At 41.8% G+C, this 23371-nt stretch overlaps 1 protein-coding gene across 4 annotated transcripts in view; it reads left to right on the top strand.

Annotated features, from left to right (window-relative positions):
• The window catches only part of LOC106613636 (microtubule-associated serine/threonine-protein kinase 3), a 57413-nt gene that overhangs the window by 17749 nt on the left and 16293 nt on the right, over nt 1-23371 (top strand). For 2 of the 4 annotated variants that reach the window (XM_014216094.3, XM_014216096.3), the window contains 9 exons: nt 947-1035; nt 3377-3449; nt 11803-11823; nt 13394-13472; nt 17295-17452; nt 18843-18918; nt 19283-19492; nt 22895-22996; nt 23191-23323. In XM_014216094.3, the coding sequence (XP_014071569.1) occupies nt 947-1035; nt 3377-3449; nt 11803-11823; nt 13394-13472; nt 17295-17452; nt 18843-18918; nt 19283-19492; nt 22895-22996; nt 23191-23323 (941 nt within the window). The remainder of the gene's footprint in view (nt 1-946; nt 1036-3376; nt 3450-11802; nt 11824-13393; nt 13473-17294; nt 17453-18842; nt 18919-19282; nt 19493-22894; nt 22997-23190; nt 23324-23371) is intronic. The other 2 variants (XM_014216095.3, XM_045687406.2) reach the window with 1 other exon arrangement.

Below are 23371 nucleotides of genomic sequence, written 5' to 3'. Positions count from 1 at the left end.
ATCCCAACGTTCTAACTGCTAGGCCACTTGCCGCGCTAATGCCGCCTCTTCTCCATATAGGTCACTCTAAGTGATGCTCATCTGTCCTTTATTGACCCTTATGGTGCCCATTCTGCTAAAATCGATGAGATGATTTACTTGACTCCTCCTCTCACAGTTTTTATAATAAACTGTCTGACTCTCTGTCTGTGAGTATGCCTCCTGTTGATGTACATAGGCCTATGCTCAAAGTGGTAGATTTTTAGTGGATGTTTTGTTATAAGTGTTTCACCCTCATATTTTGTTGCTTCACAGTTAATAACAATAGCCATTTGCAATTGTGTTGATTTTGGTTATATTGAAGTTTTGAGAGATAAGTTTTGCAGTTTAAAAGTTAGTTTCCTGCAATTCTATGCATTATGTCATAGATAATGCTGTGTTCTTTTGCTCAAACAAAATGAATGCTGCTAAATTCATTGTTTTTGGAAATTTCAATTCTGACGGTCTAGCTTTTAGTTCTCAAAGATGATAAAATAATATAGGTGTCCATTATCTGTTCTACATACTTTATATATTGTTTTAGTTGTTTACGTTTAGACAACGTTTGTTTATTACACTGTTTGGACTTAGGCAACCCCAAAAACCGCTTAGGTGGCCCGCCCAAGGATTTCAATGGCAGAAAAATCCCTGCATTGCTTGCTAGTCATAGCCAATTACTCATGTTGAAAGCATTGCATCTTTGCCACTCCCAGAATAGAAACAAGCCAGTTTTTTATGATCTTTTCCCCCCCTCTGGCTTAGACTGGTATATTTGCTGTGCTTAAAGACATTTTTATGACATCACTTGAACTATTCCTATTGCTATTTGAATAGCGGAACTAACTCATGTTTGAAGCACTGCCAGATGGATGACTGAAGTGTTTTGTAGCTGGTGACTGACATCTCTGTTCCTGTTTATGTTCCACAGTTGCCGGAGCAGCAACAGGAAGAGTCTTGGCCTGGGGACACCTTCGCCCACTCTGTCACGCCCTCTCTCGCCACTCTCCGTCCACACCGGTAAGAACCATCACAGGAACAGAAGTTTGTCTCCAATGTTTGTAGCCTGTAGTACACTATGTAGAACTATTCCTACACGTTGACACGTTTGAATGTTTTAGAGTAGGCTGTCCTACTACAACATAGCAAGTGCAAGTATCAGTATTTTGGATTTCTCTCACTATCATTGGGACCGCAAAGCATTTTTCGATATATGCTGTGCTGATTGTAGAAAATAAAGGAGGAGAAATACACATTATTGGTCAGAAAATAAAAAAATTGGCTCTTCGGTAAAGGGGTGGGTTTTTGTGTTTCCCTTTAGCATTTGAATCAATGGGAGTGTATACAGTGCCTTCAGAAAGTATTCACACCCCTTGACTTTTTCCACATTTTGTTGTGTTACAGCCTGAATTTAAAATGCATTAGATTGAGGTTTTGTGTCACTGGCCTACACGCAATGCCCCATAATGTCAAAGTGGAATTATGTTTTCAGATATTTTGACAAATTAATAAAAAATCTAAAGCTGAAATGTCTTGAGTCAATAAGTATTGAACCCCTTTGTTATGGCAGGCCTAAATTAAGTTCAGGAGTAAAACTCTTAACAAGTCACATAATAAGCTGCATGGACTCACTCTGTGTTCAGTAATAGTGTTTAACATGATTTTCTGTACCCCACATACAATAATCTGTAAGGTCCTTAAGTCGCGCAGTTAATTACGAACACAGATTCAACCACAAAGACCAGGGTTTTCCAATTCCTATTGGGGGAAAAAAGCAGACATTGAATATCCCTATGGGCATGGTGAAGTTATTAATTACACTTTTGATGGTGTATCAGTACACCCAGTTACTACAAAGATACAGGCGCCCTGCCTAACTCAGTTGCCGGAGGGTAAGGAAACCGCCCAGGGATTTCACCATGAAGCCAATGGTGACTTTAAAACAGTTAGTTTCCTGGCTGTGTTAGGAGAAAACTAAGGATGGATCAACAACATTGTATTTACTCCACAATACTAACCTAAATGACAGAGTGAAAATAAGGAAGCCTGTACAGAATAAAAAATATTCCAAAACATGCATCCTGTTTGCAATAAGTCACTAAAGTAAAACTGAAAAAAATGTGGCAAAGAAATAAACTTTGAGTCCTGAATACAAAGCGTTATGTTTGGGGCAAATCCAACACAACACATCACTGAGTACCACTCGTAATATTTTCAAGCATGGGGGTGGCTGCATCATATTATGTGTATGCTTGTCATCGGCAAGGACTAGGGAGATTTTTAGGATAAAAAGAAAAGGAATAGAGCTAAGCACTGGAAAAATCCTAGAGGAAAACCTGGTTCAGTGTGCTTTCCAACAGAAATTGGGAGACAAATTCACCTTTCAGCAGGACAATAACCTTAAACACAAGGGCAAATATACACTGGAGTTGCTTACCAATATGCCATTGAATGTTCCTGAGTGGCCTAGTTACAGTTTTGACTTAAATAATCTTGAAAATCTATGGCGAGACTTGAAAATGCCTGTCTAGCAATGGTCAACAACCAGAGCTTGAAGAATTTGAAAAATAATAATGTGCAAATATTGTACTATCCAGGTGTGGTCTTGGAGACTTACCCAGGAAGACTCACAGCTGTAATCACTGCCAAAGGTTACTGTAACATGTATTGACTCAGGGGTGTGAATATTTATGTAAATGAGAGATTTCTGTATTTCATTTCTAAGAGCATGTTTTCACTTTGTCATTATGGGGTATTGTGTGTACTGTAGATGGGTGAGAAAAAAAATATATTTAATAACTTTTGAATTCAGGCTGTGGAATGAGTCAAGGGGTATGAGTACTTTCTGAAGGCACTGTATCACTTCTGGTTGTCAAGCAGGTGCACCCTATGAATAGAGTTGTGTACGAGGGCCCTACATGCCAGAGATGTGCAGACATTCTCTTTCAAGTTCTATCATGTCGAGACTTATCTGATTAGGGGGCACAATTAAGCATTCATTATGTTTACAGTTTAATTAATTGGTAGCAAAATGCTCCCATGTTAATGAACTCTTGTGTCTCGAGTACACAAAGGTCCAGGCACTGTCAAAGACAAACAAAATTATACTTTACAACAGCGCATAGCCTCCTCTCCATTAATGCCCTTTGATGGTAACTGCTGCTATGTTTGGCACCATAAACCAGACCTATTTGAGATATTATTCAGTCTAGCTACTTACAGTACCTGAGACTTGCCTCCATACAGTTTGCTTCGTCCTTATTGAAAATATGAATAGGGTTTCAATCACTATAATTACCTATTCTTATTATCCGAGCTTAATTAATTGTAATGATGGTAATCATCCCTTGTTTCTTTTCAGCTGCAAGCAGTCCCATAGACAGCCCCCGAAATGTGTCCACCAGTGCCTCCCTCAACTTCCCATTTGCTCGCAGGTATGTGGTAGGGTTGAATGGCGGAAACCCTGTTACCGACATTTACCGACATTTACTGCCCAAAACCACTCCCTTTTCCTGGAATAAATAACTGTGAGAAACCAGTAAATTATAATAAATTATTTCTATGACTAGCATGGCGTGAAATTGAACTGTTAAGTTATATGCTTCTCTTGTAAAGATTATACTTTTTTTCATTGCAGCTGCAGAGTTTTAACACAGCCTATCACTCGAATATTGTTGCTTTAAATCTGTGCATGGGCGACCACTCTCTCGCAGTCTTTCTCTCTCTCCATCAACTTCATTCATATTGCATCCAAAATAGATCATCCGATTCTAGATTGAAATCAATCAATGAAATGTATTTATGAAGGCCTTTTTTACATCAGCCGATGTCACAAAGTGCTATACAGAAGTCCAGCCTAAAACTCCCTAGAAAGGCAGGAACCTAGGAAGAAATCTAGAGAGGAACCAGACTCTGAGGGGTGGCCAGTCCTCTTCTGGCTGTGCCGGATGGAGATTATAACACTAAATGGCCAAGATGTTCAAACGTTCATAGATGACCAGCAGGGTCAAATAATAATAATCACAGTGGTTGAAGAGGGTACAACAGGTCAGCACCTCAGGAGTAAATGTCAGTTGGCTTTTCATAGCCAATCATTCAGACGGTCGAGACAGCAGGTGCGGTAGAGAGAGAGTCGAAAACAGCAGGTCCGGGACAAGGTAGCACGTCCGGTAAAGAGAGAGAGAATTAGAGGGAGCATACTTAAATTCACACAGGACACCGGATAAAACAGGAGAAATACTCCAGATAAAGCAGACTGACCCAAGCCCCCCGACACATAAACTATTGCAGTTTAAATACTGGAGGCTGAGACAGGACGGGTCGGGGGACACTGTGGCCCTGCCCGACGATACCCCAGGACAGGGCCAACCAGGCAGGATATATACCCACCCACTTTGCCAAAGCACAGCCCCCACAACACTAGAGGGATATCGTCAAACCACCAACTTACTACCCTGAGAGAAGGCCAAGTATAGCCCACGAAGATCTCCCCCACAGCACAAACTCAAGGGGGGCGCCAAACCAGACATGAAGATCACATCAGTGACTCAACCCACTCAAGTGACGCACCCCTCCTAGGGACGGCATGGAAGAGCACCAGTGACTCAGCCCCGTAATAGGGTTAGAGGCAGAGAACCTCAGTGCAGAGAGGGGAATCGGCCAGGCGGAGACAGCAAGGGCGGTTCGTCGCTCCAGTGCCTTTCCGTTGACATTCACATTCCTGGGCCAGACTACACTCAATCATAGGACCTATTGAAGAGGTGAGTCTTCAATAAAGACTTAAAGGTTGAGACCAAGTTTGCGTCTCTCACATGGATAGGCAGACCGTTCCATAAAAATGGAGCTCCATAGGAAAAAGCCCTGCCTCCAGCTGTTTGCTTAGAAATTCTATGGACAGTAAGGAGGCCTGCGTCTTGTGACCGTAGCGTACGTGTAGGTATGTACGGCAGGACCAAATCGGAAAGATAGGTAGGAGCAAGCCCATGTAATGCTTTGTAGGTTAGCAGTAAAACCTTGAAATCAGCCCTTGCCTTAACAGGAAGCCAGTGTAGAGAGGCTAGCACTGGATTAATATGATCAAATTCTTTGGTTATAGTCAAGATTCTAGCAGCCGTGTTTAGCATGAACTGAAGTTTATTTTGTGCTTTATCCGGGTAGCCGGAAAGTAGAGAATTGCAGTCTAATCTAGAAGTGACAAAAGCATGGATAAAGTTTTAGACAGAAAGTTTCAGATTTTTGCAATGTTACATAGATGGAAAAAAGCTGTCCTTGAAATAATCTTGATATGTTCGTCAAAAGAGAGATCAGGGTCCAGAGTAACGCCGAGGTTCTACACAGTTTTAATTGTGGTACAAGCATCAAGATTAATGGTCAGATCCAACAGAAGACCTCTTTGTTTCTTGGGACCTAAAATTAGCATCTCTGTTTTGTTCGAGTTCAAAAGTAAAACATTTGCCGCCATCCACTTCCTTATGTCTGAAACACAGGCTTCCAATTTTGGGGCCTCACCATGTTTCATCGAAATGTACAGCTGTGTATCGTCCACATAGCAATGAAAGTTAACATTATGTTTCCGAATGACATCATCAAGAGTTAAAATATATAGTGAAAGGCAATAGTGGTCCTAAAACGGAACCTTGAGGAACAACGAAAGTTACAGTTGATTTGTCAGAGGACAAACCATCCACAGAGACAAACTGATATCTTTCGACAGATAAGATCTAAACCAGACCAGAACTTGTCCGTGTAGACCAATTTGGGTTTCCAATCTCTCCAAAAGAATGTGGTGATTGATGGTATCAAAAGCAGCACTAAGGTCTAGGAGCACGAGGACAGATGCAGAGCCTTGGTCTGACGCCATTAAAAGGTAATTTACCATCTTCACGAGTGCAGTCTCAGGGCTATGATGGGGTTTAAAACCAGACTGAAGCGTTTCGTATACATTGTTTGTCTTTAGGAATGCAGTGAGTTGCTGCGCAACAGCTTTTCCAAACATTTTTGAGAGGAATGGGAGATTTGATATAGGCCGATTTTAGTTTTTATATTTTCTGGGTCAAGGTTTGGCTTTTTCAAGAGAGGCTTTACTACTGCCACTTCTAGTGAGTTTGGTACACATCTGGTGGATAGGGAGCCGTTTATTATGTTCTACATAGGAGGGCCAAGCACAGGAAGCAGCTCTATGTAGCCCTATACAGTGTATATATTTGTCCTAGCCTACCTCTTTCAGGTAATACATTCAATGCAGTATTAGCCTTATATTTAGCTAGTTAATGGTTTATGCATAATAAGCTTCTGACTTTTAGCCTCCATTTCTTGCGCAATACGCATGCACCTGTGCTCCGCTGGCCTCTCCTTAACCTCTATGGGCTAGGTGGGAAGCTTGCGTCCCACCTACTCAACAGCCAGTGTAATCCCGTGGCGCGTTATTCAAATTCCTCAAAAATGCAAAAACTTCTATTTTTCAAACATATGACTATTTTACACCATTTTAAAGAGAAGACTCTCGTTAATCTAACCACACTGTCCGATTTCAAAAAGGCTTTACAACGAAAGCAAAACATTAGATTATGTCAGCAGAGTACCCAGCCAGAAATAATCAGACACCCATTTTTCAAGGTAGCATATAATGTCACATAAACCCAAACCACAGCTAAATGTAGCACTAACCTTTGATGATCTTCATCAGATGACAACCCTAGGACATTATGTTATACAATACATGCATGTTTTGTTCAATCAAGTTCATATTTATATCAAAAACCAGCTTTTTACATTAGCATGTGACTAGCATGTGACTAGCATTCCCACCGAACACTGCCGGTGAATTTACTAAATTACTCACGATAAACGTTCACAAAAAGCATAACAATTATTTTAAGAATTATAGATACAGAACTCCTCTATGCACTCGATATGTCCGATTTTAAAATAGCTTTTCGGTGAAAGCACATTTTGCAATATTCTCAGTAGATAGCCCGGCATCACAGGGCTAGCTATTTAGACACCCAGCAAGTTTAGCACTCATCAAAGTCAGATTTACTATAAGAAAAATGTTATTACCTTTGCTGTCTTCGTCAGACTGCACTCCCAGGACTTCTACTTCAATAACAAATGTTGGTTTGGTTCAAAATAATCCATAGTTATATCCAAACAGCGGCGTTTTGTTTGTGCGTTCAGGACACTATCCGAAAGGGTAAATAAGGGTGACGAGCATGGCGCAATACGTGACAAAAAAATTCTAAATATTCCATTACCGTACTTCGAAGCATGTCAACCGCTGTTTAAAATCAATTTTTATGCCATTTTTCTCATAAAAAAGCGATAATATTCCGACCGGGAATCTGCGTTTAGGTAAACAGACAAAAGAAAATAAAGCATTCGGTCGACTCGGGCACGCGCCTAAGCCCATAGTACTCTGATCGGCCACTTGCCAAAAGCGATAAAGTGTTTCAGCCAGAGCCTGCCTCGATATCGTTCAGCTTTTTCCCGGGCTCTGAGAGCCTATGGGAGCCGTAGGAAGTGTCACGTTATTGCAAAGATCCTCAGTCTTCAATAAAAAGAGCCAAGATGAAACACAATTTGTCAGACAGGCCACTTCCTGCATGGAATCTTCTCAGGTTTTGGCCTGCCATATGAGTTCTGTTATACTCACAGACACCATTCAAACAGTTTTAGAAACTTTAGGGTGTTTTCTATCCAAAGCCAATAATTATATGCATATTCTAGTTACTGGGCAGGAGTAGTAACCAGATTAAATCGGGTACGTTTTTTATCCGGCTGTGTCAATACTGCCCCCTAGCCCTAACAGGTTAAAAAACACTCCTTAGCTCTTGGAGTCCCATGCAGGAAAAGCTTGACTAGAATAGCTTGCTGGACATTCTTTTTTTTTTAGCATTTCTTATACCAATAGACTATTCGAAGAGGGGCGCAAGCTCTTTTTTTTGCTGAACGTTAAATACAGCGGCCAACAGAACTCTGGTAGTTTGAAAGAAGAGCGTACACGCGATGGCGGTAGGCTATTGCAGTTATTTATTCAGACCCATAACCATTAAATCTTCGTGAAGAGAGGTGAAAGCCGTCTGCGTTTAATTCTAGTCCTATATTATTCAAGCATGTCATTAGAATGATGAAGATAAGGACAATAAAACTGTTGAAAGTGAGGAAAGAATGACGCAACAATAGAGAGAGAAAGAGGAGGTAGGCCAATAACATTAGGGGAAATATGAAAGGTATATATTCGTCAGCCTACTGATTATACAAATATGCCCTATTATATTTCACAATTGTAATCAAATTCTCTAGCATATACTTTCTGGTGCACCAGAATCGCATGTTCTTTCAGCTTTATCATGGTTTGAACAATGTGCGTAATTCCAGTCCATATAATACAGTACAGTAATACAGTTCACACTCAGAAAGATTAGCCTGCTGGAGCTAGTTACATTTATTTACCCAAGAGAGCATATAGCTAGCTACATCTATGGGCTCATAAAATGTATTTAATATATGGCTCAGGTAGCATCAGGTTTGAATTTTCATGCTGATCAAATCCAGACATACAGTGCATTTGGAAAGTATTCAGACCCCTTGACTTTTTCCACAATGTGTCACAGCCTTATTCTAAAATGGATTAAATTGTTTTTTCCCCCTCTTCAATCTACACACATTACCCAATAATGACAAAGCAAAAACAGGTTTTTAGAAATGTTTGCTAATTTATTACAAAAACCCCCTGAAATATCACATTTTCATAATTATTCAGACCCTTTACTCAGTACTTTGTTGAAGCACCTTTGGCAGCGATTACAGCCTTGAGTCTTCTTGGGTATGACGCTACAAGTTTAGCACACCTGTATTTGGGGAGTTTCTCCCATTCTTCTCTGGAGATCCTCTCAATGTTTGTTTCATCTGACCAGAGAATCTTGTTTCTCATGGTCTTACAGTCTTTAGGTGCCTTTTGACAAACTGCAAGCGGGCTGTCATGTGCCTTTTACTGGTGAGTGGCTTCCGTGTAGTCACTCTACCATAAAGGCCTGATTGGTGGAGTGCTGCAGAGATGGTTGTCCTTTTGGAAGGTTCTCCCATCTCCACAGAGGAACTCTAGAGCTCTGTCAGAATGACCATCGGGTTCTTGGTCACCTCCCTGACCAAGGCCCTTCTCCCCGATTGCTCAGGTTGGCTGGGCTAACAGCTCGAGAAAGAGTTTTGGTGGTTCCAAACTTCTTCCATTTAAGAACGATGGAGGCCACTGTGTTCTTGGGGAACTTCAATGCTGTAGACATTTTTTGGTACCCTTCTCCAGATCTGTGCCTGGACACAATCCTGTCTCAGAGCTCTACCGACAATTCCTTCTACCTCATGGCTTGGTTTTTGCTCTGTCATGCCCTGTCAACTGTGGGACCTTATATAGACAGGTGTGTGCCTTTCCATATTATGTCCAATCAATTCAATTTACTATAGGTGGACTCCAATGATATTGGAGAAATAGCTCAAAGATGATCAATGGAAACAGGATGCACCTGAGCTCAATTTCGAGTCTCATAGCAAAGTGTCTGAATACTTATGTAAATAAAAACCTGTTTTCGCTTTGTCTTTATGGGGTGATGTGTGTAGATTGCTGAGGACATTTAAAAAAAAAAAAAACCCTTAGCTGGTTATACTTAAGCTCTCTGGATGTTTATTTGTGTGTGTTTGTCTGAATTCTAAGGGCCATTTTCCTCCTCTGTCTAAGGCCCTTTTTTTATGCCAAAAACTCCCCAGTCTTTAACGATTACAAGCATACCCATAACATGATGCAGCCACCCCTATACTTGTAAATATGGAGAGTGGTACAAACGGCATGCATGTTTTGGAACATTTCTTATTCTGTACAGGCTTCCTTCTTTTCCCTCTGTTAATTAGGTTAGTATTGTGGAGTAACTACAATGTTGATCCATCCTCAGTTTTCTCCTATCACAGCCGTTAGAGTCCCTTCCTCTCTGGCAACTGAGTTAGGAAGGAAGCCTATATCTTTGTAGTGACTGGGTGTATTGATACACCATCCAAAGTGTAATGAATAACTTCACCATGCTCAAAGGGATAATCAATGTATGTATTATTTTTTTTACCCATCTACCAATAGGTGCCCTTCTTTGTGAGGCATTGGAAAACCTCCCTGGTCTTTGTGGTTGAATCTGTGTTTAAAATTCACTGCTCGACTGAGGGACCTTACAGATAATTGTATGTGTGGTGCACAGAGATGACATAGTCATTCAAATATCACGTTAAACACTATTATTGTACACAGAGGGAATCCATGCAACGTATTATGTGATTTGTTAAGCACATTTTTACTCCTGATCTTATTTAGGTTTGCCATAACAAAGGGGATGAATACTTATTGACTCAAGACATTTCAGCTTTTCATTTTTAAATAATTTGTAGAAATGTCTCAAAACATAATACCAGGCCAGTGACACAAAATCTAATTTTAATCCATTTTAAGTTCAAGCTGTAACACAACATGTGTAAAAAGTCCAGAGGTGTGAATACTTTCTGAAGGCACTATAAATAAAGCAGAGAGCTGGAGGCTGTGGTTGGATGGTTGGTTGAGTCATAGTGGAGATCACATCCTTCCTGCTAGGTTAGCTTCCTGCTTCACTCAGATGCTGTGTGTGTGTGTGTGTGTGTGTGTGTGTGTGTGTGTGTGTGTGTGTGTGTGTGTGTGTGTGTGTGTGTGTGTGTGTGTGTGTGTGTGTGTGTGTGTGTGTGTGTGTGTGTGTGTGTGTGTGGGGGGGGGGAAAGGATATTTCAATATAAAATCGTTTTTTTGTATTTATAAAATATGTTTATTTGTTACGTTTATTTGAGTGGTGACAATGCACAACAAAAACTTTAGTCTCAGTATACGTGAGAAAATATGTGTTGCAGTCCCCGGGCAGGTGAACATAAAAACAAGAGAACTTCATATACGAACAGATACCCGCAAACATCAGACATTTTTTAAACATCCAGACATGTTTCCACACAGAAATCAAGACATTGCAGAAACCAATAATGGGATGTGGATTTATACCAAATCATTCTTATTCCAATGTTTTCTCATTAAGAAGATGTACCCAATGTTGAAGACTGTCGACAACTGTTGCCATCAGGAAACTGTTTTCGGGCTGGAAAAGTCAGAACGTTCAACTAGGAGCTGCTGAATCCTTTAAGCTGGAACAATTTGTTTTTAGTAGGCTTTAATTTTGATCCGCTTTAAAACCACATTTGGCCAGCAGTGTGTTCGCAGTTACTCAACATCCCTTTATTCACAACCCTGGCTTTGATTCCTGATGGCAACTCATTATTGGTTATGCAACATGTAGAGAAATGTGCATAACCAATTTTTCTTAAACCCAGATTTGATAGGAAAATATATGGTTTTACACAATGTCTCTGGAAATTTGATATGGGCTGAAAAAGAACTGCACTGAAATGATAAGACCCTTTATAATTTCAGCCCCCTGATCATTTCCGTTGCCCGTATCCCTGGTTTTTAGAAAGAGCAAATAAGTGCTACAGCATTTTTTTTTGCTCTTTGAATTCATGTTGAACCTGTACTCCCCATGCTAGACAAATGAAGGCTGACACATTAGCCAATTGTGTCAGACTTCATTCGTCAACTGAAATGTCACAGGTCAGTGGCTCACTATCGCAGTCATGTTCAATCTAAGCATGAGACTGTAGAAAGATGCAAACTTAACCTGTAACAGGTTAAAATGTTCCCCTGTAATCTCTCTCTTGCTTCTCCTGCTGTCGTGACCTCAGCCACATGGCTCGCGCTGACAGGTAGGTTTTTCTCTTATCCTATTGTCCTTCATGCCTTTCTCCTGCCTTGCCTCTATTTGGTTACCACTTTTTCTGAAAAGATCAAATCCCCATGTCCTTCATCAGCCCAGATACTGTCAGGTCCGTAATTATTTGCACCCTTGATAAAGAACAGCAAAAAATACCTTGCGTAAAATATAAACACTAAGCTATATTGCAGCTATTATTGTAGCCATATTGCAGCTATATTGAGCTATTAAGGTCAATGATGCCGTTTACTGGCCACAGGACCAGTGAAAGCAAAATAGCCATAACATCAGAGAGAAACTGCATTGCCATTTGGATTGGAACCGGTGCTATGGTCATATGACATGAAAATAGAGCTCTTTGGCCACACACACCAGTGGTTGGTTTGGCGTTGGAAAAACAGAACCATATGCAGGAAGTGTTTTTTTGTTTAAAATCTATTTTAGATTACTTTGATAAAGTTGGCTAGAAATCGATCTCTGAATGTGTTCGAGCGACGAAACCACTCTCCTGCTGGCTACGATGTAAGGTTGCAGGCATGTGCTTTGTCAGTGGCTGTGACGTAGGGTTCAGCCAGGAGTTGATTGATGAAATGAAATGGTAGGAGGGAAATCCCAGCTTTAAGTGCTGTCAGATTTCACATCCTACACAGGCGGAATAGATAGACTCATGAGTCCGTGAGAACCAGGGCTACCGCTGAATGCAAGCCACAGATCAATTTATAAGTGAAAATGTCAGTCGGAACCAGTACCAGAACCACACAGGTCCTCGATACAGGGGACTTTAGAAACGGCACCATGAACTTTACCAAGTACCAGGACATTTTAGACAAAAACCTGGTTGCCTCTGCCAGGAGGGTGACAGTTGGCAGCAAGTGGCTCTTCCAGCAAGACAATAACCCCAAGTACAAAGAAATGGTTAATTGACCACAAAATCAACATTTTGCAATGGCCATCTCAGTCTCCGGAGTTGAACCCCATTGAAAACCTGTGGTTTGAATTAGAGGGCAGTCCATAAGAGCAGACGAAGGATATCAAGGATCTGGAAAGATTCTGTAGAGAGGAATGGTCTAAGATCTCTCCCAACGTGTTCTCAAATCTCATAAAACGTTTTAGAAGAAGGCTCAGTGTTGTTATCCTCACAAAGGGAGGGTGCTGGAGTCTTGAAAACATGGGCGCCAATAATTTTGACCCCTATCTTCTTTAGATTTGTTTGATTACTTGTTAAACAATCTATTCCTCGGAGCAATTGTATTAGTATAAAATAATATAATTTCTCACATTTTTGAGCATACAGTATAGCTCAGTATTAGTATTATTTATTTGATACAGTCTTGGTTGCTCATCTTTATCAAGGGTGCCATTAATTATGGACCTGACTGTACATTGTAAGTGCATAGTAATTACATTACACAATCCCCGAATGCATATTACATCACGAAGAACAGAGTAATAGCAAGACACAAGGCTTTCAGTGTAGTGCGGGGAAGACGTAACGTGTCATAAGGCAGTTGATATGATATGCAAATGTACAAGGTAACATAACAATGTCTGTTTTTCTCCAGAGCGGAAGGCAGAAGATGGTCATTAGCGTCCCTCCCCTCCTCCGGCTATGGAAGCAACCCGCCCAGTTCCACAGTCTCTGTAAGTCTCTAACCCTCACCCAGCTCCCACAGGGTCCATATCAAACTGCAGTTTCACAACACCATATAAACCATTCAACAAGATCTGAATAGGATAAGAAATGCGTCTGTGGCTGAAAGAGACAACACTGTGACCATGTGATCAAACGGGACAAATCCCGTCTTGAATCATCATGTGTCTGAATGAGTCATTTATGTTTGGCTCCTAGCCTGCGGTCTAGTGATAATGGGCCCATAGTACATGAATGTATTTGAGTGTGACGTGATGAGCTAATGTTCTGTATTTGTGCTCGTAATAGGATTTGATGCTTCGAAGAGCGTTATCAGTGCTCCTGTGCCGAAGGGGTGCGCACTTAAATGCCCTCATCTTATCTTTTACTTACCCTGCGGATATTGTTCATGGTTAAGCATGAACAGAATTAACAGAATAAGATGTGAACATCAAATATTCTATGAGAGAATAAAACTGTGGGGGCTTTATAGCGACAGGTGAGAGTTTAGGCCTCTGCTCCCCATACGCCCCAACAAACCTAATACAAACTCTCATGCTCAAAAATCCACCAGCATCTACGTTTCTGACAGACAGATAACTTCTCTAGGGGTGTGGGATGCTACCATCCCACCTGGCCAACATCCGGTGAAATTGCAGAGTGCCAAATTCAAAAACATAAATACTCATAATAAAAATTCATAAAACATACAAGTGTTATACATCGGCTTAAAGATTAACTTCTTGTTAATTCAACCGCGGTGTCAGATTTCAAAAAGGCTTTACGGCGAAAGCATACCATGCGATTATCTGAGGACAGCGCCCAGCACACAAAACATTACATACCAGCCAAGTAGATTAGTCACAAAAGTCAGGAATAGCAATAAAATGTATCACTTACCTTTGATGATCTTCATATGGTTGCACTCATAAGACTCCTAGTTACACAATATTCGATAAATTCCCTCTTTATATCCAAAAACTTCCGTTTTGTTGGCGCGTTTTGTTCAGTAATCCAATGGCTCAAAGGCAGTCACAACAGGCTGACGAAAATTCCAAATAGTACCGGTAAAGTTCGTAGAAACATGTCAAACGATGTTTATAATCAATCCTCAGGTTGTTTTTAGCCGAAATAATTGGTAATATTTCAACCGGACAATAGTGTCCTCAATATAAAAGAAAAACAAGGAAGGCGCGCTCTCGGTCGGGCGCAGAAAACAGCTCTGGGGACATCCCACTATCCGCTCACTCAAAGTGGTCATTCGCCCTAATTTTTCAGAATAAAAGCCTGAAACAATGTCTAAAGACTGTTCACAACTAGTGGAATCCATAGGAAACGGAATCTGGGTCCTATCCCTTTAAATGGGGCTTTCATTGGAAAAACAGCCATTTCAAAAATAATGGCACTTCCTGGATGGATTTTCCTCAGGTTTTCGCCTGCCATATCAGTTCTATTATACTCACAGACAATATTTTAACAGTTTTTGAAACTTTAGAGTTTTCTATCCAAATCTACCAATTATATGCATATCCTAGCTTCTGGGCCTGAGTAGCAGGCAGTTTACTTTGGGCACGCTTTTTATCCGGAGGTGAAAATAGTGCCCCCTACCCTAGTGAGGATAAACCTGGTACCTTTTCACTCTATACGTGCTGCGTGAGACAGTAGGACAGGGTTCACAAACTGGCAGCCTAATTCGGCCCGCGTGTGATTTAATTTTTTTAAATACAACTGTGAAAACACCAGAAAATCAGCTCCAAGTGATTTACATTTTGGAAATCTGTTCCAAATTATTCCCACGCATAATTGAGAGATATATTGTATACAAATGTCAGCAAGGTTCAAAATGATTGTTTTAGTCAGGTATTATATACAGTGCATTCGGGAAAGTGTTCCGACCACTTCCCTTTTTCCACATTTTGTTATGTTACAGCCTTATTCGAAAATAGATAAAAAAAATATATACATCCACATCAATCTTCACACAATATCCAATAATGACAAAGCAAAAACAGGTTTTTATTAAAAATAAAAAAGAGAAATACCTTATTTGTGTATGTATTCAGATCCTTTGCTATGGGTCTGAATACATCCTGTTTCTATTGAGCATCCTTGAGATGTTTCTACAACTTGATTGGAGTACACCTGTGGTAAATTCAATTGATTGGACATGATTTGGAAAGGCACACACCTGTCTATATAAGGTCCCACAGTTGACATTGCATGTCAAGAGCAAAAACCAAGCCACGAGGTTGAAGGAATTGTCCTAAGAGCTCAGAGAAAGGATTATGTCGAGGCACAGATCTGGGGAAGGGTACCAACACATTTCTGCAGCATTGATGGTCGCCAAGAACACAGTGGCCTCCATCATTCTTAAATGGAAGAAACTGAGCAATCGGGGGAGAAGGGCCTTGGTCAGGGAGGTGACCAAGAACACAATGCTCACACTGACAGAGCTCCAGAGTTTCTCTGGGAAGATGGGAGAACCTTCCAAAAGGACAACCATCTCTGCAGCACTCTACCAGACAGGCCTTTATTCCAGACAGAAGCCACTCCTCAGTAAAAGGCACGAAAGCCTGCTTGGTGTTTGCCAAAAGGCACCTAAAGGACTCTCAGACCATGAGAAACAATTTTCTCTGGTCTGATGAAACCAAGATCGAACTCTTTGGCCTGAATGCCAAGCGTCATGTCTGGAGGAAACCTGGCACCATTCCTACGGTGAAGCATGTTGGTTACAGCATCATGCTGTGGGGATGTTTTTCAGCGGCAGAGACTGGGAGACTAGTCAGAATCGAGGGAAAGATGAACGCAGAAAAGTAGAGAGAGATCCTTGATGAAAACCTGCTCCAGAGTGCTCAGGACCTCGAACATCTCTGGAGAGACCTGAATATAGCTGTGCAGCGACGCTCCCTATCCAACCTGACAGAGCTTGAGAGGATCTGCTGAGTAGAATGGGAGAAACTCCCCAAATACAGGTGTGCCAAGCTTGTAATGTCATAACCAAGAAGACTCGAGGCTGTAATCGCTGCCAAAGGTGCTTCAACAAAGTACTGAGTAAAGGGTCTGAATACTTATGTAAATGTGTTATTTACATTTTTTATTTGTAATAAATTAGCAAACATTTCTAAAAACCTGTTTTTACTTTGTCATTATGCAGTATTGTGTGTAGATTGATGAGTTAAAAAAACATTTTAATCCATTTTAGAATAATGTTGTAGCGTAACAAAAAGCGGGAAAAAGTCAAGGGGTCTGAATACTTTCCGAGTGCACTGTATGTTTGGACTTATTGCTTTCGATTTGCAGTCTTCAGATTATTTGTAATTATGTTCCGGCCCCCTGACCATCCGCTCAAGAAAAAAATTGTCTCAAGGCTGAATTAGGTTGAAAAAAAACTGAAAATCAAAGGTCTCCATTCTGAAGGAGAAGGGTGGTGGTGCAAAAATTAGATGAGGGTCTAAGATGAGAACAGGCCATGTGTTCTTCCATTTGTGAGTAGTTTTATAAGGGAAAGGTCGGCATATGCGGCAAGGTCAGACTGGGACAATAGGCCTTTCAGTGATCCTCAGTGACCTCTGTATGAGCAGGCAGAAAAGGGGCATCACAGATGCAGCAGGCCAAGTCACCATGATCTACTGCTATTCAGGACCCATGGGGCAAAACATCTGACAGATTGCCAGATTGCCTTTCATCTCATAAAAATAATCAGGAAAATAATGTACTCAGCCTCAAAAGCCACAAAAAATAACCATTCTCTTGTCCTAATTATGATACTGATCCTCCATCCTTCAGGAATAAGTGTTGGCGTTTGAATGTTAAAAGTACTAATTTTCCTCCAGTCCTCCTCCTCTTCCCAGGAGCGCCTGCACCAGCTCCCCTACCAGCCCACTCAAGACGAGCTCCACTTCCTGTTCAAGCACTTCCGCAGCTCAGAGAGCGTGACCGACGAGGAAGTGCGACCCTCACCGATCATGCGCCCTCGGTCCCGCAGCCTCAGGTAGCCGTCCGTTAACCCTCGCCTTAACTTTAATGTGCCATATCATCAAAATGAGATTTAATGCATCATCACCCTTACGTACATTTTTGTGGATTTTTAAAATGTTTTATCAGACCTGGAAATGTATTACATGCAAATTGGAACATCTTCAAAAACAATGTATTAAGTCAAACCTAGATTTGACTGTACCGTACCAGGATCTCATTGTTTTGCCTGGTTCTTAATTAACTCGCCTCCCTTTGTGTTGCGATATAGAACTTAGGTGTGGCCGAGAGCATGAGTCAGTGGAGTATTTACACAGTGAACTGACGAATGGAGACAATGTATTCATCTACATCCCCTTACCTGGGGGCTGTTTCACAAAGCAGAATCAATGCGTTAGCTAGTTATTGATCCTGCTTCATACAATCCAACCCTGCTACTAGTTCTGACAGTGTGGTCAGTCAAAATGTATTCAGTCCTGTAACAAAGTAAAGCTAAAGTATTTTGCAGTTGCTAATGTTCAGTAAGACTCAATTTGACCTCTAGCTAAACTCACTACACAGTGGGATTGCAGTTCCCACCTTCACTGTTCTAGTGTGGTATAATATTGTAGAAAATGAGCCTGTTTTGTAATAAGTAACATACTGCACCAATTTGTGGGACTCTCGTAGGGTCAGATTAAGCATAGGTTAGGACGCAGAGGTGGTGCAGCTGCGTGGCTTAAGGCGAGCAGTGTTGTGTACCATGTTCCGCCCGAGCTCCCTGTGTTGTCGTGGCATGGCGTGCAGTGCGTAGGTGGGTGGGTGCAGAGCACTGCGGGGACCAGCTAGGCTGGAGGTTCTCAGGGGGTGAGTTAGGGGGAGGGGGCGGGCTGCAGTGTGTGGTGGTCAGGCTGCCATCTGCTGCAACAGAAGCCTCTTTCATTGCGCTGAATGGGTCTGTGGCTGGGATGCATTTCTGCACCGTACCCCTAACTCTTGGACAATGAGATTAGGCGGGACAACGTGAGAGGGAAGGGCCTGTTGGTCTGTTACATGGGCCAGACAGACAGTGTAGATGTGGTCCGTGTCTTACACCAGCTGTTCTCTTACCTAATACTGAAGAGTTCAAAAAAATAATCTAAAGCAGCAAAGTGAAACAGGAAATGAGTTTGGAAGCAAAATAAAATGTGTCGATTAGATGTTTTGAAGGGATTAGATTTGTATCTTTGTCTGAATGTTGCACATTCACTATTCCACAATGAATCTTCACTTGGGATGATCATCTTAGCCGTTATTCAAAATATTGCAACCACCCAATAAGAACTGTCAATGCCGACTGCTTCACAGATTTTTGCGAGCTCTGCCAGTCCATTTGGTTGGATTGGAATAATAAACATTGACAAGATCTGTGTCCTTTTCTGTTTTAGCCCCGGAAGAACAATGGGTTCATTCGACAATGAGGTCGTCATGATGAACCATGTTTACAAAGAACGGTTCCCTAAGGTACGTCATGTTGTCTCCTCCCCCTTTTGTTGTACAGGAAGCAATGTCTGTTTGTATTTGCCATAATCAGAAAGCTAATTTCCCCTCTGCTTCTGGGGAATGTGATTACTCTGACTTATCTGACTTTCTGAACGTTGCACTTGGACTAACCATGGTCGCCATAACATGTCTGAAGATAATTAGCAGTATTGGGCGCTCCAGAAGGATCACTTAACCATGGCTACCCTGTTTTGGGTGCTACTGAGGATTGCACTTGGTTCCAGACTTTGATTGAATGCATTTTCACTATTTCTGATCTTACTAAACTAATGCTTAGGTGTGTTTTTTTGGGGTATAATGTTGTGTGTGTTTGCTGTCCCTTTAGGCCACAGCACAGATGGAAGAGCGCTTGCTGGATATCGTCACCGCCTGCTCCCCAGACAGCACCCTCCCACTGTCCGATGGCGTGCTGGGCTTCATCCAGCACCAGCTGGTGGAGCTGGTCCGAGACTGCCTGGACAAGTCCCACACGGGCGTGGTCACTTCACGCTACTTTGTGGAGCTGCAGGAGAAACTGGAGAAGCTGCTCCACGAGGTGGGATATCCACAAATATCTTTTGCGTCTAGGTTTATCAGTGTGATCGGACAATAACTGCCAGCACTTGAGTCTAAAATGTGTTTCCTCAGACTACCCTTGGGCATCCAGTTGTTTTATGATTTGCATATGATATGTCAACCCCCTGAGGAATAAATAAGTTGTTTTTGGATGGCATGTTATTTGTATGGTTTAGCTAGTGCAGCCAAGGATGAGGACTCACCGTTTGAATCAGGAGGCCCTCAGAATACAGCCAAGGAATATTCTCCTTTGTTGATGTAACGTCCTGTCTGATGCATTTTCTTGGGGATACGTGTGTGTGTGTGTGTGTGTGTGTGTGTGTGTGTGTGTGTGTGTGTGTGTGTGTGTGTGTGTGTGTGTGTGTGTGTGTGTGTGTGTGTGTGTGTGTGTGTGTGTGTGTAATATTTCTGCCCACATTTCACACATCTGTTAAGGACACATCGCTTTTCTCCTCCCTTTTCAGACGTTCGTCCTCATTGCCTTGGCTTGTTTTGTTATTAAGGGATCAAATTTGCCCTCACGGAGGCCACAGCATGACTGAGGCTTTCTCATGTGGCTCCGTGGGGTTGCTCCTCTATCCAGAGCTCCTCTATCCAGAGCAGCGTGCATTCTCTTCCCCAGAGTTCCCCTTATATCGAAACTCAGTCTTGCTCTCACCACTCTAACCCAAGCAGACAGTTTTCCTTGAAGGCAAACTCACTTTATGTAACGGGTGGTAAATGTAGTGAACAAAAACATAAACGCAACATGGAACAATTTCAAATATCTTACTGAGTTACAGTTCATATAAGGAAATCAGTCAATTGAAATAAATGTATTTGGCCCTAACCTATGGATTTTACATGACTGGGAATGTAGATATATCTGTTGGTCACAGATACCTTTTTTAAAAAAAAGGTAGGGGCGTGGATCAGAAAACCAGTCAGTATCTGGTGTGACCACCATTTGCATCATGCAGCGCAAAATCTCCTTCGCATAGAGTTGATCAGGCTGTTGATTGTGGCCTGTGGAATGTTGTCCCACTCCTCTTCAATGGCTGTGTGAAGTTACTGTATATTGCCGGGAACTGGAACACGCTGTCGTACACGTCGATCCAGAGCGTCCCAAGCTTGCTCAATGGGTGACATGTCTGGTGAGTATGCAGACCATGGAATGACTGGAACATTTTCAGCTTCCAGGAATTGTGTACAAGTCCTTGCGACATGGGGCCATGCATTATCATGCTGAAATATAAGGTGATGGCGGCGGATGAATGGCACGACAATGGGCCTCAAGATCTCGTCACGGTATCTCTGTGCATTCATGGGGCACCGTGTTCATAACGTTGACATCAGCAAACCACTCGCCCACACGACGTCATGCACGTGGTCTGTGGTTGTGAGGACAGTTGGGCATACTGAAATATTCTCTAAAATGATGTTGGAGGTGGCTTATTGTAGAGAAATGAACATTCAATTATTTGGCAACAGCTCTGGTGGACATTCCTGCAGTCAGCATGCCAATGGCACGCTCCCTCAACTTGAGACATCTGTAGCATTGTGTTGTGTGACAAAACTGCGCATTTTAGAGTGACCTTCTATTGTCCCCAGCTCAAGGTGCACCTGTGTAATGATCATGTGGTTAAATCAGCTTCTTGATATGCCACACCTGTCAAGTGGATGGATTATCTTGGCAAAGGACAAATGCTCACTTACAGGGATGTAAACAAATTTGTGGCCAAAATTTTAGAAAAATAATATTTTTGTGCATATTGAATATTTGTGGGATCTTATTTCAGCTCATGAAAAATGGGACCAACACTTTACATTTTGCGTTTATATTTTTGTTCAGTGTAGTTAATCGTCCTCTTTGTGTGTGTGTGTATCAGACCTGAGTTCAAATACTATTTCAATTATTTCGATTACTTTCACATACATTTAAAAGTAAGTATTCAGATAATTTCTTTGGAAAATACAAGTAGTTGAATATTGGAACGTATTTTGAAATACACTAGGAAAGTTTTGGCATGTATTTGAAAATACTCAAATACACAGTGTATTTTCGAATACAAATAAATACTCCAATGCATTTGACCCTAATAAGTATTAGGCTAAATAGGAAATTATTTGAAAATACTTCAAATAGCAGTAGTAGATTTCGGCCACACTATTTGAAAATACTCAAATACACATGTATTTGAACCCAGGTCTGGTGTCTGTACATTGTGACCCAGCTGTCCAGTCACTTGCAACTGGCCTCAGAAGGACAGCGAATCAAAAGTGAATCAAACTAAAACATAATAATAATTTGGTGGGTGCTTATATTTGTCTTATTTCAAATGTGTTGTCGTGGAAATTCTACACAAGGACACTCGAAGTCAATCTTAAATGAATCATTGTTTATTAACAGCAGGCTGGAGAGGTCACAGTCAAACTTAGATGCATAAAGTACCGGTTTGAAGTGAGCTCCCCCGGGGCAGTCCCGTTAGATCTCTTATATACTGCTTACATAGGCATAGTTCATTGGGTTGATTCCGGGCATTTGTCAGGCACCGTCTCCTATCTTTACTTATAGACCATATTCTTGGCATTCTGCCAGATGGTCCTAAGGAGGGGGTCATGTCGCCACCCCTCATATCTTTACCAAGCACAGGCAGGAACCAAGGATTATTTATGAACATTTTCAAGGCTGTCTCTTCACATGATCAAATTTTCCATCACAGTGTTTTTTGCATAATCCAACTGCCCCTGAGATAACCTCAGAGAGTGGGGTCATGGCCAGCCATTATCAACGGCATCCCTGGAGCAATAAGGGTTAAGTGCCTTGCTCAAGGGCACATCAACAGATTTTTCAAATAGTCGGCTCTGTGATTCAAACTAGCGACCTTTCGGTTACTGGGCCAACACTCTAACCGCTTGGCTACCTGCCGCCCAGGTACCTGATTGTGATGCTTGGGGTAGCCAATAATGATGCATAGTGCGAGGGCTTAAGATCCATTTGCTTCCTGATTTTGTGTTCTGTAGAACAAATTATTCTCTGGAATTGATTATCCACGGAAGAACAAAGAACAACCCGTTGCCCCTTCCCCCTAGGCACCTGGGTGGAATTATCGCCGTTTTACTTATTCAGTCCTCTCAGATCTACAGAAGTGCCTAGGGGCTAGGGTTTCTTTCTAGACAGGGCCTATGTCTGCAAGTAATGCATTCTGTGGTCATGCTGCAGGTAGCTAGGTTGATTTGGACGTAGTATGTTGGCTTTAATGCTATGTGGTTGCGGTCTTGCTATGGTGAAAGAGATATAAAGGCTCCTCTGTTTTTGAGCTCTCTGAGTCTTCAACACAGTTGATCATCTCCATGTTGTGCTCTGTTCAGAAGCTGATAACATTTTGGCTTTGCATTTCAGGCGTATGATCGCTCGGAGAGCGAGGAGGTATCTGTCATCACCCAGCTGGTGAAGAAGATTCTCATCATCATATCCCGACCGGCGAGGCTGCTCGAGTGCCTGGTGAGACGGAGAGAAAATCTCATTCCGATTGAAAATGCGATTGATTCTGTTGAGAGCGTTGGAAAGCCGTCTCTCTTAATCTGTTTTGTCGCTGGTTTTTAAGCCACTGTATTGCCAATAAGCTCTTTCATGACTAAGTGATTTTATTCACTTTAATCCAATCTAATCTAATGGCCCTTGGATGTCATTGGCAGGAATTTGACCCGGAAGAGTTCTATCATCTGCTGGAGGCAGCCGAGGGTCATGCCAAGGAGGGCCAGGGCATCAAGACCGATATTCCACGTTACATCATCAACCAACTGGGCTTGACTCGCGACCCCCTCGAAGGTATTGGTATATCTTTTGCCATAACACTGACCTGAATTTCCCGCACTT

This window comes from Salmo salar, chromosome 10 (genome assembly GCF_965601325.2).
Source record: "Salmo salar chromosome 10, fSalSal1, whole genome shotgun sequence".
Lineage (NCBI taxonomy): Eukaryota > Metazoa > Chordata > Actinopteri > Salmoniformes > Salmonidae > Salmo > Salmo salar.
The sequence above is the reverse complement of the archived record's forward strand: the minus strand, read 5'-3'. Positions and strand labels throughout refer to the sequence as shown.